Source organism: Cebus imitator, unplaced genomic scaffold (assembly GCF_001604975.1).
Source record: "Cebus imitator isolate Cc_AM_T3 unplaced genomic scaffold, Cebus_imitator-1.0 Scaffold39, whole genome shotgun sequence".
NCBI lineage: Eukaryota > Metazoa > Chordata > Mammalia > Primates > Cebidae > Cebus > Cebus imitator.
In genome coordinates, this window is record NW_016107354.1 from 9,991,091 (window position 1) to 10,008,249 (window position 17,159).

At 34.7% G+C, this 17,159-nt stretch overlaps 2 protein-coding genes across 8 annotated transcripts in view; both read left to right on the forward strand.

Annotated features, from left to right (window-relative positions):
• PRMT3 (protein arginine methyltransferase 3) overlaps positions 1 to 17,159 on the forward strand; it is a 127,810-nt gene that overhangs the window by 63,539 nt on the left and 47,112 nt on the right. For all 7 annotated transcript variants that reach the window (XR_001824290.2, XM_017525914.2, XM_017525912.1 and 4 more), the window contains 2 exons: positions 9,916 to 10,103; positions 12,527 to 12,613. Coding sequence is in view for 6 of the 7 variants with exons in the window: in XM_017525914.2 (XP_017381403.1) it covers positions 9,916 to 10,103; positions 12,527 to 12,613 (275 nt within the window). In the remaining variant the exon portion in view is untranslated. The remainder of the gene's footprint in view (positions 1 to 9,915; positions 10,104 to 12,526; positions 12,614 to 17,159) is intronic.
• Positions 1,923 to 3,318, forward strand: LOC108302311 (farnesyl pyrophosphate synthase). Its single transcript, XM_017525917.2, has one exon. It carries the CDS (start codon positions 2,206 to 2,208, stop codon positions 3,262 to 3,264), a length of 1,059 nt encoding a protein of 352 aa, XP_017381406.1. The 5' UTR covers positions 1,923 to 2,205; the 3' UTR covers positions 3,265 to 3,318.

Below are 17,159 nucleotides of genomic sequence, written 5' to 3' on the forward strand. Positions count from 1 at the left end.
TCCCAGCTACTGGGGAAGCTGAGGCAGAAGAATTGCTTGAACCCAGGAGGTGGAGGTTGCAGTGAGCCGAGGTCGTGCCACTGTACTCCAGCCTGGTGCCTGGTGATGGAGTGAGACTCTGTCTCAAAAAAAAAAAGATTGTAGAAAGAATGAACACATTATTAGAGGGAATATTGAAGGCCCATACAAACCTGATGGGACCACAATTTATTTTTACATGAATTTAAGTTTGATTTATGTCTCATCATACATATTATGGTAAGCAGTAAAGGCTTTATAAAACACAGATGATAACTTGGATGTTCATCTACCCCATTATTCATCAAGCAATTCCACTATATTTTAAAGTTACATAGTTACTACCCTTCTAAGAAAACTAATTTTGCAAAGTTAGTGAAAGCAGTTCTACTAACAATGATTTCTGCTATTTCTAGCGAATATTTACTAAGCACTAATTGTGTGTCAGGAATTGTAATGTTTTACATGCAGCCAATAAGAGATGAGGAGGAAAAGTAGGAAAATATTGGTTATAACCAATGGGTGTTTTTACAACTACAATTAAGACTAAAATAAACATATATTTTAGGATGACAACATAGAATATAAATGTTTTATATACTAACAGTGTCAAATACTGCATCTCACAAAAATTGGAAAGGGAATGCAGGTGGCAGGTAGAAGTGTTTACATTTTAATTGCTTTATCTTTAATAATAGGTACTATGGAATGTTCTTTAAAGCTGTCAGATCAAGTAGTAGAATTATTAAGTACATTTAGCACTACAAAGCTAACATTAAATTGAGTGATGAGGTTGGTGGTGGTAGATCCTGTGTCTCTTGACTTTATCAAAGCATGTACAAATATACACCAAAAAGAGTGAGTTTTGCTACATGTAAATTATACTTCAGAAAAGTGACTTTTTAAATCAACTAAAGTAGCATTCCCCACCTCCTTTCGGTCAAATGAATTATGACATGATTCAATTCCTAATTTTTCTGAAAAGTACTTTTCTTTAAAACTGTGTACTAACTCTGTGCCCACCTCTGTATTTGTTGTTAGTATTATCAATGCAACTCTGTTTTTAATATACAGAAAAAATTTGGTGTTCAGAGAAGGCCCAAGAGAGTGTGAGAAAAAGAGGAGAAAAGGGAAGGAAAATGTTAAGGAAATATACAATTTTATTATTACTTAAGGTAGGAGTTTAGTAAATAGTGTTGAAAAGAGAGAACTAAAGATATTATACTGGGGTTTTTAATTATAAAAGTTGGCTACTAAAACAAAAATACAAAGATCTTTCTAAATATAAAGATTAATACTTTGGAAAAAAATCAAAAGACCATGTAGTGAACTATTTTTTAAAAAAATTTATAGATACAGAAAAAAATAGAAAATGGTAGTGTCAGGAACAACAACAACAAAAAAATCTGTTTCTTATGTCAATCAGTATAAATAGGCTAAACTTAACTTTAAAAAGAATTTCAGATTGGCTCTCCAAAGCCCAATTCTACGCAATTTATAGAGCCACACCTATAGCAAAATAATTGAGAGAAGTTAAAATTTAAAGAATAGATAAAGACTTTCAGATAAATTTAAACAAAATGCAAACAGCTGTCATGATGTTGATATCAGGCAAGGGGGAATCAGGGCCAAAATATTATATAATCAGTCATATTAACAGGAGTAGGGCTAAAGAGCAAAATGATGGGCCCTTCTTCATAGATAGCCACGTGTGGTGGCGTGCACCTGTAGTCCTAGCTACTTGGGATGCTGAGGTGAGAGAATCACTTGAGCCCAGGAGTTTATGAATATAGTGAGCTATGTTTGTACCACTGTACTCCAGCCTAGATGACAGAGACCCTGTCTACAAAAAGCAAAAGGATAAAATTAAGTTTATATGGAAAAATAAAAATTACAAGGAAGACTCAAATAGAAGGGTCTATGATGGGGGGGAGGGTAGCAGAAGGAATAGTGCTACCAAATATTAAAACACATAATAAAGCCTTAATAATTAAAACAATATATTATTGGTTCTTGAATGGAGAGATGAGTTGAAGAGAATGATATAGACCTAACTATACATGGCATCTCATATAACTGAGGAAATGATTTACTATGGCAAATCGTATTGAGAAAATTGTGTAAAAAAAGCTTAATCCGGAGCAGGAACCCGCATCCAGGAACAGAGCCCTTTGCTCCTCCCTCAGAATGAATGGAGACCAGAAATCAGATGTTTATGTCCAAGAAAAGCAGCATTTCGTTCAGCACTTCTCCCAGATCGTTAGGGTGCTGACTGAGGATGAGATGGGGCACCCAGAGACAGGAGATGCTATTGCCCGGCTCAAGGAGGTCCTGGAGTACAACGTCATTGGAGGCAAGTATCACCGGGGTTTGACGGTGCTGGTAGCATTCCGGGAGCTGGTGGAGCCAAGGAAACAGGATGCTGATAGTCTCCAGTGGGCCCTGACTGTGGGCTGGTGTGTGGAACTGCTGCAAGCTTTCTTGCTGGTAGCAGATGACATCATGGATTCATCCCTCACCCGCCGGGGACAGCTCTGCTGGTATCAGAAGCCAGGCGTGGGTTTGGATGCCGTCAATGATGCTATCCTTCTGGAAGCATGTATCTACCGCCTGCTGAAGCTCTACTGCCGGGAGCAGCCCTATTACCTGAACCTGATTGAGCTCTTCCTGCAGAGTTCCTATCAGACTGAGATTGGGCAGACCCTCGACCTCATCACAGCCCCCCAGGGCAATGTGGATCTTGGCAGATTCACTGAAAAGAGGTACAAATCTATTGTCAAGTACAAGACGGCTTTCTACTCCTACCTTCCTGTAGCTGCAGCCATGTACATGGCAGGAATTGATGGCGAGAAGGAGCATGCCAATGCCAAGAAGATCCTGTTGGAGATGGGAGAGTTCTTTCAGATTCAGGATGATTACCTTGACCTCTTTGGGGACCCCAGTGTGACTGGCAAAGTTGGCACTGACATCCAGGACAACAAATGCAGCTGGCTGGTGGTCCAGTGTCTGCAACGGTCCACTCCGGAACAGCGCCAGATCCTGAAGGAAAATTACGGGCAGAAGGAGGCTGAGAAGGTGGCTCGAGTGAAGGCATTATATGAGGAGCTGGATCTGCCGGCCGTGTTCTCGCAGTATGAGGAAGACAGCTACAGCCACATTATGGGTCTCATTGAACAGTACGCAGCGCCCCTGCCCCCAGCTATCTTTCTGGGGCTTGCGCGCAAAATCTACAAGCGGAAAAAGTGACCTAGAGACTGCAAGAGCGGATAGGAGGCTCTCAATAAATAAATTATTGTGTAAAAAAAAAAAAGCGTAATCCATGCAATAAATTCTACACTGTGAATTTCAAATGACCAAAGATTAAATACAAGAAAAGTCAAATGGTAAAAATATTAGAAGGAACATAGGTTTATAAACTTGGGGGAGGGGAGCCTTTCTAAATAAGAACTTAAATTCAGAAACCCTAAATGAAACATTGATACATCTAATTGCATCTGTTTAAATTTCTAAATGGCAGAATATGCTATAAGCAAAGTCACAAGACTACCTACTGAAAAAAAATTTTCAATTTTTATCACCAATAAAAAGTTAATCTCTCCCACATATAATTAGATTCTATAAATAAATAGACCACAAACCCAATAGAAAATTGGACAAATAATTGGTGGCTCACAAAAAAAGGAAATACAGATGACTCTTAAACATGTGCTTAGTCTCTGTCATATTAAGAAAAATTTCCTAAGAAATTTCTGCTTTACTCAAGGTCACACAGAATTTTCCTGTGTTTCCTTCCTGGAGTTTCAGTTTTTACATTTATGTCTATGATTTATTTTAAATTAATTTTTGTGTATAGTGTGAGGTAAGGGTTGATATTAATATTTTCTAGCACCCTTAATTGAAATGCTATTCTTTCCCATGAATTGCTTAGCATATCTTGAAAATTAATTGACCATATTCATGTGAGTCTATTTCTGTGTTCTTTTCATTTAAGTCTGTCCTTTCACCAGTACCATACTGTCTTAATTACTGTAACTTTATACTGAGTCTTGGTCAGGTAAGGAAAATCTCCCAGTTTTGTTCTTCTTTAAAATTGCTGTGATAGTTTGGTCATGTGGCATAGGGGAGTTGAAAAAAAAATTTAGAATCTGGCTATTTCTGCTTTAAAAAGACTGCTAGAAATTGGATTGAATGAATATATCAATTTGGGAATAATTAGCATTTTAATATTGAGTTTTCTAGTTTATGAGCATAATGTATCTTTTCATTTTTGTCTTTTATTTTTAATTTTTTTAATGGAGTCTGGCTCTGATGTCCAGGCTGGAGTGCAGTGGTGCAATCTTGGCTCACTACAACGTTCACCTGCTGGGTTCAAGCGATTCTCCTGCCTCAGCCTCCTGAGTAGCTGGAATTACAGGTGTCTGCCACTATGCCTGGCTACTTCTTTGTATTTTTAGTACAGATGTGGTTTCAACATGGTAGCCAGGCTGATCTTGAACCCTTGGCCTTGCTTCCTTGCTTTCCCTTTTTAGTGTTTGTTTTGTTTTTGCCTTGTCATCTCATTCCTTTGCTCAGAGCAAAATAATTAAGGCTAAATGTTACCATTTTCCTTACTTTGTCCTGAAATTTTATTTATCTCCAATCTTTTCAACACCATTTCTCCTTCCTTTTCTTCCAACAAGTACCTGTTTACCTTAGGAAAGTGGGGTTCCTCTCTATTTTTCTTCCATTTGAAAAGCATCAAAATGTGGCATCATGCATAATGGAAAGATATGGACTTTGCAGTTAGACCTTAAGTTAAATCTCTGCTTTGTCAGCTGATTCGTTATCGAGTTAGCTGAAGAAGACCAGGTATTTGGGCAAGTTACTCTCTGAATTTCAGGTTTTTAAAATTTATAAAAAGAAGATTATAATCCAACTTTATAAAATTATTCAAATGTCTAAATGAGATGCTTGACACAAAATAGTTGCTCAATAAATGTTAATTCCCAGCCTGAGTTACAGCTGGTGAACATGAGCTTAGCATTAGGTTTATACTTCATAAAAGTTATTAAATGAATTTAAGCATTGTGGTATTAACACTTATCTTTTATACAGCACTTCACATTTTCTACACTTTTGCATAGATTATCTCAATATAATCAGCCACTGGCATTGGTTCATAGTGCTTAAAGGATTCCTTTAGTGTTTTTACAACTGTCTACTTCCTCATCTTCAGATCTGCTTTTTTCACATTTATTAATTTGAGTTTGTTCAGTAATAGAAGTCATATCATTTTCTATTTTTCAGCATATAATTTTTCAAAGCATATTATAGCTATATGTTAGCCTTAGCTAACTTTTAGTGGGTCTAGTCATTATTTATAAATTAATGATGGGGAGATGAGTTCAATTTCCAAATAAATATTACTTTTTAAAGATACCTTCATTATATAAACTAGAAACTAATTTTTCAAGCTTACTTAAATTCCCATTTGGTGACTCTATGTTAAATTTTCTTTTATGCATATCGAGCATTTTTGCTACCATTGTTATTTCGCTAAAATCTCCATATTGTTCATATATATTGTGAAAAAGGGTTTATTTTGACTTATTTACTATCTCCTTTGTTTTAAATCTTTTTACTATGTGGTTATTTATATACAAACAGTGATACTAAATTTCTACTGTCTACTAGAAATTGTTTCTTTATGCATCTCTGTCTTATCCTTTATTGTCCAAAATTTTATGAGGCATTTCTAAGGGATAAAGGATTTCCCATCTTTATCTATTCACCATGTGAGCCGTTCTAGTGACAAATGAATTCTGGTCAGTGAATCGAGAAGGACACAGATGTCAAAGCCATGAATTTATAAATGGTCTGTTAAGAGGGTGCTTTTGTCCAATCAGCATTTTGTTAATTTCACCTACAACAAGGAATAATTATTCAATTATAGCTTCTATCTGACAAAAATCAAATGACAAATGTGTCAGAATGTGAAGGTAAAGGGTTAGTCAGGATTCTGGCAGGTGGTCCAAGATTTTAGTCAGCTGTGAGGAGGTGGATATAGAACCAAATTGACCCATAACACTGATTACATATCCTTATGAATATTCATAGATCTTACTACTGGAAGATTAAAAATAATTTCATTTCCAAATTTTAGCAATATAAAAACTGTGCTTTTCTGTATTTTTGTGAAAGACAATTTGAAAAATATACAACACCCAAAAATAAAATCATGTTCTTCTTTAGTTTGTTTCTCTTCTAATTACCAACAATTTCAAAATTGTTTTATTACTTTCAGTAAGCTATAATTTTTCTTATAAGAAAGTTCTTTATTTTTTAATGGTGGTACTAATATTACTTAATGTAGAGCCAGAGATCAGTAAATTTTTTCAGTAAAAGGCAATATAGTATTTCCAGTTTTACAGGCCATAGAGCCCCTGTCCCAACTATTCAATTCTGCCACTGTAGCTCAGTGTGATTATAGACAACATGTAAACAAATGAATGTGGTGGTGTTAGAGCTAAACTTTATATATTAATACAAAAACTGGCAGCAGGCTGGATTTGAGTATGGGCTATAGTCTGCTGATCCTGATAGACTGATGGCATTTTAAAACTTCAGTAAGATTTTAAAAGATATTCTAAAATAGCAGAACTGTATGAACCATGTTAAGTATCTTGAATGTCTGTGCACTGCACAACTCCAGAGGTTATTTGGTTCCCATGAACTATATAGTGTGAATAGCACTCCCTGAAGTAGGACCATATGGTGGCCCTGATAATAACCCTACCCACTTCCATTTCTCCTCATTTATATCAAGGGTATCTATGTCTAGCCTGCTGCTTGCTTTGTGGATAAAGTTTTATTGGAACATATCCATGCCCATTTGTTTACATATTGGCCGTGGCTGCTTTCACACCAACAATAGCAGAAAGCAGTAGTTTCAACAAAAATCATTTTTGTCCACAAAACCTAGATAACGTCACAAAAAAATGTTTGCTGACCCCTGACTATACCTTTATGATGTTCCTCTTTAATGATGAAATAACAGGGCATAATGTGGGAATGCTTCTATAATTTTCAGTCCAACAAGGGATATATCAGGAAGTTAGCCACATACCTAAAGTTCCTTCTGAATTCTTATTTTTTTAATTCAGTGTTTCTCATCTTAAGGATCTGGTTCAGGACACTAAATATACCTCCTTATAGCTGATCCTCTTACTAACATTTTCAATAACAAATCAATTACTTTGAAGAATTTGTATTAATCGAGAATTTAAACACAATCCAGAGGCTTTACCTGTTTGTGGAAGAAGGGGAGAGTTTGCATGGCAATGGACTCTGGCAGGTGCAGCTAGCATACCTCCCTCAATGCCTATCAGGGAAGACTTGTGAAATTTCTTATCAGTGACTTAGTACTAGTTAGTTTTTTCTGAGTATCTCACAAGTTAGGTTTGGAAGCAATTGCTTTGATGTCAGTAGATCTTATCATGGGCTTTATTTGGAGAATAATTTAGTGTTGCTATCATTGAATAGTAAAATTGGTAAGGCTGTGTATAAAAACTTTTGGTGGGAGGAGATGGTAATTTTTCTACTGTTTACATCTGAAAGCTGGTCAATAATCTGGGGGGTTTTTTGCTGTATTTCTTTGGTACATTTATACTTGTTTCAGTTTGCTGATATGGGAACATGTGATTTATATTTTTAATTCATGAGTACTCTAAAAGTTGATATTTGAGATATTGGAAAGACAACGTTAATTTTGTTATTTATTGTAAAAGAAAAAAAGGATCAGCATTATTTATAGTTTTGTGTTATGAAGTTCTTTACATGTTATTAGTGGAGAGTTCCTCCCTCAGTCACTCTTTCCCTAACTCATGTAACACTTACCTTCTTGGTTTTCTTACTGTTGTGGCCCCAGTTTCTCGGTCAAGTCCCTTGAATTCTGTTATTCATTATCTATTCTCCCTAGGTTTCATGAACTCCCATTACTTATCTTTCATTTATATGCTTATGGTCTCCAAATTTATGTCTTGAACTTAGATAATCTCTTGAATTTCAGACCTTTATATTCAGCTACATTTCAGACATTTTTATCTGTCTCTTAAGCACTAACTGCTCCTTTCCTTTTGAATCTGCTCATATTTATGTCCTATTACAATGGTTAGTACCACAATCTGTGCTGTTACTAAAGCTAAATACTGTCATCCTTGACCTTTTCCCCCATAGCCAGTCAGTCTCAAAGTCCTCTGAGTTCTACTTCATAAATATCACTTGAAAAACTCATCCTTTCCATTCCCACAGCAGTGTCCTAGTTCAGATCACCTGGTTTATTTTAACCATCTCTTAGTTTGTCTCTGTTTTCATCTTAGACCCTCCATTATTCTCCACATTGCATTCCAGGTGGTTTGTCTAAAATCAAAATCTAGTCATGTTGCTGCCCTATGTAAAATTTTTTACTGGATTATCATTATTCATGAAGTCCAGTTTAGTAATTTGGTTTACTTGGCATATAGTCTTTGGTCCCTATTTACCTTTCTAGGTTTGTGTCTGTTTCTCTCTAATTAGATTGTATATGGTCTATCCCATCTATTGTGACCCTTTATGCACACTGCTGCTCACTTTGCCTAGAATAGGCTTTCCCTCCCCACTCTCAACTTACTGGGCTTCAGTTCTTATCTATTATCTCTTCTCCCCTTCTCCAGCCAAGTATGAATTAGCTGCTGTTATATGTGAATTTTTGGTACTGCAAAAGAAGTAGCCCTTGAATATAAATTTAATTTTCTCAGCAAGACAACATTACTTTCTGCAGAAAGGGTGCTCCCGTTAGCCATCTTGCCATCTGAGGACACTGAACAAAGGAGGCAGGGCCATTTATGTCTAACATATCCGCCCTGCTGCTATGTTCTGATTCCATTAGCTGAACCTGAACTTTACACTCTAGGCTGTACACGGTTGGCTAACAACTTAAAACTTCCGTAAAGAGTTTTAGGGACATCCTAAAACTTCTCCAGGCATGTCAGTGCAAATATCTAGGCTAAAGTGTACCAACTAAGAACATTGGATACACTTATTTCTTCATTATGAGTAACAGCTACTTTAAGATTATTAGCAAAGCTTTAAAATAAATTAACCTTTGAATAAACTATTATTTATTTGTATTGAACTAAGAGGAAAGCTTTGAAGACGAAGCTTTTATTTATTCTTATTTCCTCTAGCTGTTTTTTTGCCGTGAGCTCCCACGGTACCTTGTACACTCCTGTTCTTAGTATTTATTACCTCACAAATAATTGTGCATTTCTTTGTCAAAATTTTCTAAATATAAGTTTATTGAGGGTAGTGGTATATGTCCATACTATGTAAATTAATGTGGCACATATGTCTGGCACATACTTGATGCTTATATTTTTCTATTAAATGAGAGGAATATGAACTAGTCTTCTGTATAACTATAAAACTCCATAAATGATTTTCTTACATGCTACATATCTGTTTAAATGATTTGCCCCTTTCTGCATGGTTTTAGAGGAAAATAGAAATAAGAAAAGATCTAGTACCTTTTAAGTTAGCATACTTTAAGTTTTAATATCAATAAATATGTTTATTTCAGGATTGTTTAATTCCATGATCCCATTTTAATTCAGACCCTATCATCGGAATCCCTGTTTTAATCTTAGCATCATGATAATGGGTATCTTTTTTTAAAAGATGCTACAAGATGAAACCTGATTGTTTTTCCTGATCTATACCTTCTTTAATCTCCCACTGCTAGTAACCCTTACTGATGGATTTGGTAGTAGCCTTTTAAAAATTATATTCCATAATAAAGGGAGCTAATGCTTAATTGTCAGACATTTTATTTGTTACAGTTTACCCTGACATTTGCCCTGTCGGACATTTTATTTGTTACAGTCTACCCTGACATTTGCACTATCAGCCTTGTAGCAGTGAGCGATGTGAATAAACATGCTGAGAGAATTGCTTTTTGGGATGACGTCTATGGCTTCAAGATGTCCTGCATGAAGAAAGCTGTTATTCCAGAAGCTGTTGTGGAAGTTTTAGATCCGGAGACTCTCATTTCAGAACCTTGTGGTATTAAGGTAGGTGCTTTACCAACTTTATTTTTTATAATGGTATTGCTATGTTTCTTAGTTCAGCATTTGAAACATATTTGAAAATAATATATTGATTTTATATGTGGGCTTTCAAAACAGTACTCTTCCCTTTATAATCAGTATAAAACAAATTGAGGTCATAATATTTACCAGTTGACTATATCATTTCTCTGGAATCACTTCTGTCTATGTTAAAACTCCTTACACTCAGTTTTACAATCCTTCAAATCTAACTTTGAACTGGTTGAATAATTTATATTTACTTTGGCTTAATCAAGGTAAAAGTCCTTCTGTATTATCATTTCTGCTTCATCACCCCCTCCTAGCCTGATTTACAGCCAGATTTTTCATTCATGTCATATATTCCACACAATTTAACTTCTCTCATTCAGATTTCCTCCAGCATTTTCAGATTAAGTAATTACATATAGTGAATTTGCCCATGAAACTAAAGCCCTACTATGTTCAGATTTCTCGATTACTTCCTTTTGTGTTTTGTCATCTTATTTTTTGCCATGTTAATCTCTGGTTTTATTGTGAATTTTTTTATGTTGAATTTACATGGGTTCACTAGTTACTTTGCAGCAAAAAATATTGCTTTTCTTAACTCCATAATTTGTCTGTTTCAACTAGATAATCAAATAAATATACAGTAATATGTTCAGTGTTAGGTTCAGGATATTCTGTCTCTGTTTTTTTGGTTTTGTTTTGTTTTTTTTTTTTTTTTTGTTGCTATTGAGATATAGGAGTTTCTTATATATTTTGGAGATCTCCTTATCAGATATGATAAATGCTTTGCAAATATTNTTGAGACCCAGCCTCACTGTGACACCCAGGCTAGAGTGCAGTGGCGCGATCTCGGCTCACTGCAATTTCCGCCTCCCAGGTTCAAGCGATTTCCCTGCCTCAGCCTCCCTAGTAGCTGGGACTACAGGCACGCACCACCACACCTGGCTAATTTTTTGTATTTTAGTAGAGATTGAGTTTCACCATGTTGGCCAGGATGGTCTCAATCTCGTGACCTTGTGATCCGCCTGCCTCAGCCTCCCAAAGTGCTGTCTTCTCTTTTTAATCATGCTGTTACTTTCATGTAGCATCAATATTTCTTCTCTGTACAAAGTAGATATTTAGTACATATTTAATTTTCTTAAATGGATAAAGCATTAAAAGTTAGTGTAGAGTAATAAACATGAAGTTTCTTAAGAGTAGGTTGATCAAAATTGCGTTCAGCTTTTAAGAAAAAAAACACATTGTTTGATGGTTTTAAGAGTGTTCAGTCAGTACTCTGGTACACCAATAGTAAAGGGTTTATTTGGATTCTTTGGCTAAGGTTAGGAGTGTACAGTTATAACCAATTAAGCCTTAAGGTTAAGCAGAAAGAGGAGAGTTGGTGGAGGTTGCCGATTTCTCTCTGTAGTGATCTCTGCTAAATGCAAAAACTACTATGAATAAATAGTTGAAATAGAAAAATTTAGAACTGAAAACAAGGTGTTGAAAAATGTATGTACCCCCTTTATTAAACATATATTTAAGTAAATAGTTTGTTCTGTGTTTTCCAGTCCTCCTACAAACACATTGTACTTTTAAATTTTTTTCTGAAATTGTTTTAAATAGCGCCTCAGGTGTGTGGTTACATTAACTGCATTCACTGGGTTATGATCTACTCGTGGCTGGTCAGCTGATGACGGTCTTTACAGCACGCTTCTGGTTAGACTGCTGTCGTTGAAAAGTTATTCCATTTCTTCTCCAAAGTATAATGGAGAAGGATTTGGAAAAGGGCAGAATGGGAAAATAAAGATACTTGGCTGTTTTTTCCCGGGGTTGAATGGCCATAGTTTTGCTGTTTTGTTTAAATTGAATGGTTTCTCCTCATATCTAACAAAGCTATCTTCAAATACAATTATAGACATGAATTTTAAAACAACTTTCTTTTCATTAGCATTTATTTTCAAGTTGGCAGTTTCTATAAATATATTGACTGTTATCACACATGATTTATAGCAATTATGGCGAGTATACCATACACAGTAGGCAACATGATGTTAGGTGAAACACAGGAAAACATTTTTTTTTTTAAGTATTTATTTTAGTGTGTCAGGAAAGCTTTAGCACATTAGAGCTATGATTTACTGTTATTTACTATAGAATATTATTTAATATAATGCTTACAAGGAGTCTTAATTATAAAAAAAGAATTTGATTTAAAGAAAAATTAACAAAATGGGAGTACTAGTATCATTAAACTTATAAATAATTCCAAAAACTAGCTTGTGAATGGTTAAAGTTTTCAGAACATTGGTTTCCAATAATCATTTGTGCATAAAAGAAGTAATGTTTATCTGGGTGGTTTTTTTTTTTTTTGGATTATTTTTACTAAGCTCTTTTTTCCACTCCTTTTTCATGGGTAGTATATAGATTGCCATACAACGTCTATCTCAGATTTGGAGTTTTCATCAGATTTTACCCTGAAAATTACAAAGACATCCATGTGCACGGTAAGCTATTTCGTTCTGCTTTCACAAATTTCACTAGCCGTGCAGCTGATTGGCAGGCTAATGGGTTTAATTACCAGGCTTGTGACAAATGAAAACAACTATTGCCTCTGACAGTCTACCATGACCTTTATTAGGCCATTGAACAGATCTGGTTAATAGGTCAGTAGAACCTCAAAAAAGTTTAATTCAGTAGAAAAAGCATTAGGAAACCCTGTTTACATAATGATTTTATGGAGTCTTTATTATTTTCTATCATATAGTCAGGAACACTCAACTTTATCTTCAAAGACCAAAGTTCATACTCTATTCCTCCCTTTAACTCTTAACATTTAATTTAGATGGAAGATATGTTTATTTGGTAGAATATTTTATATTTATATATGAAAAATTACTAACCTGATGTTGAGTTAACCTTCTTTCAAAAATCAACTTGGTCTAATAGAAAAAATGCTTTGGAAAAGTTAGGCAGAGCTGGGTTCATATGTGGTTTTACAAAACACTCTCATTTCGTTGTTCAAGTTACCCAAGTAATCTGTGCTTCAGACTATTCTGTTGCTTTAAGAAAAATGGGGATAATTCTATTTCAATGACTTATTACATGGATTAATGAGATATATGTGAAGCACCTACAATATAGCCAGAAATGTTAGCTTACTAAAATATAAAAGTTTTTTCCTCTCTGAAATAATTTATAAGTGTTCATTATTTTTAAGATAACATTTATTGCTGTCAGATACTCACATTTTTAATAAAATGTGCTCCTTAAAGTATGAGTTTATATAGGCGGTATTAACATGAATATTTATATTATGTTAAAAATAACCATGGTTTTTAAAACTATGTCCTCAGAAGTTAACATTTTTATGGAAAATTGTATTGTCAGAATCTGTAAAATAGATTATAAGTCCTGTTAACATTGAGTCTTCCGCCTAATTCTTTAAAATATTTGTTTCAGATTGATATACACTTCATGTCTTCTTTACAGTAGTTTCAGTTCATTTTGATTCAGTGATTATTTTATATCCAAATAAGTTTAACAATGTACTTTGATGTTTTGAGGGATTCTTCTTTTAGTTGAAGTTGGTTTTATAATTTTTTAAAGTTTAAATATCTAGATTCCAGATTTGTGACTTTGGGGCACTCATCATAATCATTTGTTTAATTAACACAAAGCAAAATTTGATTCTTTTTATTTTCCATGCATTTTCTAATTCTGCTTTTTAGTAATTGGAATGATTTTTGTCAATTGAAATTAGAGGCTAAAGACTTTAACTCCTAGACTTTCTCTTTGTTTTGATATTAATACATGAGGGTTAAAAGAAGACCATCTTGATTAGTGAAAATTCATCAATCATCTGTAAAAGAATTCCTAGATATAAATTGTCATATCACCAATATTAAGTATGTATTTCAAATATATTTTCAGTGACTATCACATGAATCAAAATAAAGCAGATGTAAAACTCTAGTGAAGAGGTCAAAAATTGTTTTTAGTTGTACATATTTGTGAACTCTAGATAGAAGAGTTTACTGACTTTCATTGAAATGTTTTTTTTCTGGTTTATTGGTCAGGGTTCTTAGCTCTGAACAACATAATTTAGATCAGCTTATTTAAACTGAGAGATTTATTAGAGAGAATACAGTAGTTTCCAAATACATTGGGAGAGCCAAAGGAACAGACTGTATTTTGAACTTCTAGAAACTTCTAGAACCACACCTTTGAACTGGCCTGCTACAGGGCCACCTGTTGTAAATAGCCTACCTCTGTAGGTTCTATTTACCCTAATTCCCCTGGCCCACTCAGTGTTAGCCACCACTGACAACCCCAGATGAACAAAACCCTTTACTACCATTCTGGTTCCTGGCCCTCTGTCCTCCCAACCCATGTAGGCCATTTTTTCCCTCCAAATCTTCATTCGGCATATCTGCTTGGTGAATCTAGGTCTTGTGGGACTCTAGCTGTCAGTAGGTTTTGGAGAGCAGTTTTAACTACAGCTTTATACTACAGATGTGGAGTTTCATAACATATATGGAATTCTTTTCTATTTCCTGGTATTTGGGATAGAGTATAAGACGTTTTGTATTAAAAGAAACTGTATCCTTTAGTCATCTTAGTTTTATTCCGTATACTTAAAAGAGTAAAAGGAAACAAAACAAGAAAAAACTGGTAAAGTCTCTTTAATTCAGAGATTGGAGTTGAATTTTTAATATTGAAGAATGTAAGTATCAAATAGTTACTTGCTTCATTTGTTCCTGTACAAAGAGTTCCATAAGAAAAATGAATTATAAGTAAACTCTTACATTATGTTTATAAAGTACATTTTATTTAGATTTGCATTTTTATTCTCAAGTTGCCTGAATGGTGTTTATGAAAAAAGTTTGGAAATTAGGTGAGCCTGAGGTTTGTGAAGAAGGTGGCAGGAGGTTGGAGTGGAGTTATAGGTGTCTGGTCACTGCTGAATAACCTAGTTCTGTAACTTACCTCACAAAGAATATATGAAGAACATATTGTTATAAACCCTTTATTGGATGCATGCCAGGTACTGAAGATAAAATATGTTAGTAGTTAGCATTGAATGTTAACTCTTCTGACATTATCCTTTCAAATTTAGTTAATATTATCAGAGGAAGATAACCTATATCAACAGTCATTGAACACTTGAATGTCAGATAATGTGCTAATCACTTTCAAAGTATTATTTAGTTATCGTAACCATTTAAGGTGGGTACTGATATTATTCCCATTTTACCAGTGAAGGAAAAAGATTACTATGTTTTACTTGTGAAATAAAATCTCCTCTTTCCTGACCCAAAAAAAACCTTCTTTGTAGGATTGTACAAACTATTAAAGGAACGCAGAGAAACCTATGAATAAGATCTCACAGGGGTAGAAGAAAGCAGGCTTCATGTTGCATTTGAAACAGATTTAACAATGTTTATTTTTGGCAAATAGTCCAGCAGTTGGAATGAAGAGCGAAAGAGTAGATGTGTAATCTGAACGCACTTTTCCTTTGAGACAGGCCTCACAGATTAATGTGATGAAATCAGTCCCATAGTTCATCCTCTTTGCAGCTGCTAAAAAGTAGATCTTTGAAGTTTTTCCTCATCCTCTCAGAGTAAGCTTATACTTATTTGGCTAAGCATCTGCATTTCTTGGAAACCTCCTTCCCAGCATGCTTACTGTAACGTGAGCTTGACCAGGAGTAATATTTTGTGGCCCAATGCTTTTGTTAGGTTTTCATTTTTTTGTGTGTGTCTCAACTATCCACCCATATTTACTTCAATTCTCTTGTTCTTTGGGGTGGTGTCAACTCTTTACCCTCCCTCTTACAGACCTGTTTGTCTGGAGCTACTTATGCAAGTATGGCCTCTAAGACTACTTTTGAATGGATACATTAGTCACCCAGCTTATGTGGGAATAATCCATAACAAAAGTATTAAAAACGATGAGTACCTAACTGGAACTTTGTTTCCCCTGTATACTTAGAAGAATTTTTTAAAGCCTAGTAAAGGAATAAATAAAGTAACTTTAGGGAGTAAGAGGAAGAGTTTGGGCTTTTTTAGATAGTGGGAAGAAGAAACTCAATTTGTACTGCTAAGTACAAACCTTCAGATATATTAAATACTGCTTTTCTTGTGTTGAAACTTGAATGCTTAGCTACTAATTAAGGTGGAGAATTTCTCTATTGTAGTTAGCCCAGTTTAAATATACATATAACTTTTCTTTTTCTTTTTTTTGAGACAGGGTCTCACTTTGTTGCCCAGGCTGGAGTGCAGTGGCGTGATCTCAGCTCACTGCAATCTTTGCCTTCTGGGTTCAAGCAATTCTCCTGCCAGAGCCTCTCTAGTAACTGGGACTGTGGATGTGCACCACCACAGCCAGCTAATTTTTGTATCTTTAGTGGAGACAGGGTTTCACTATGTTGGCCATGCTGGTCTTGAACTCCTGTCCTCAGATGATCCACCCACCTCATCCTCTCAAAGTGCTGGGATTATAGGCGTAAGCCACCATGTCTGGCAATAACCATTTATTTCTTAATGAGATTATAAATGTGTGGCCTAATTTAAAAGTTAGACAAAATTGGATCTTACAAAGTTACAGGATGCTAAGAATACTTCTCTTTTGTATTTTATTTTAATAGCATGTATACTACAGGCTGATAATGCTTTTAGATAGCTTAAGATTATTAGAACCTTTCATGGAAAACATTTTCTTTTGCATTCTCTTCCACCACCATATACATACATTCCCAAATGCCACAGATGAAATTTGATGGCATTTTAATGTTTTACATTAACAGACTTTATATTTTAGAAATATAACATGATGTGATATTTATATGTAAATATCTTGAATCTTGGTTGCCCATAATGATTGAAGGATAATTTTTCAATGAATACTTATGTCACATACATAGCAATTTTCTGAACATTTCTTTATTCTAGGATATTTTTGACAGTTTAGATAAAATTGTCATTGCTTTTATGATAAGAGTATGAAGGTTTAGTTGTCATCTGGCATTTTATCTGTCATATCAGCCTGTTT

Coding starts and splice junctions, on each gene's coding strand:
- LOC108302311 (XM_017525917.2), top strand. CDS start 2,206: ATGAATGGAGACCAGAAATCAGATGTTTATGTCCAAGAAAAGCAGCAT.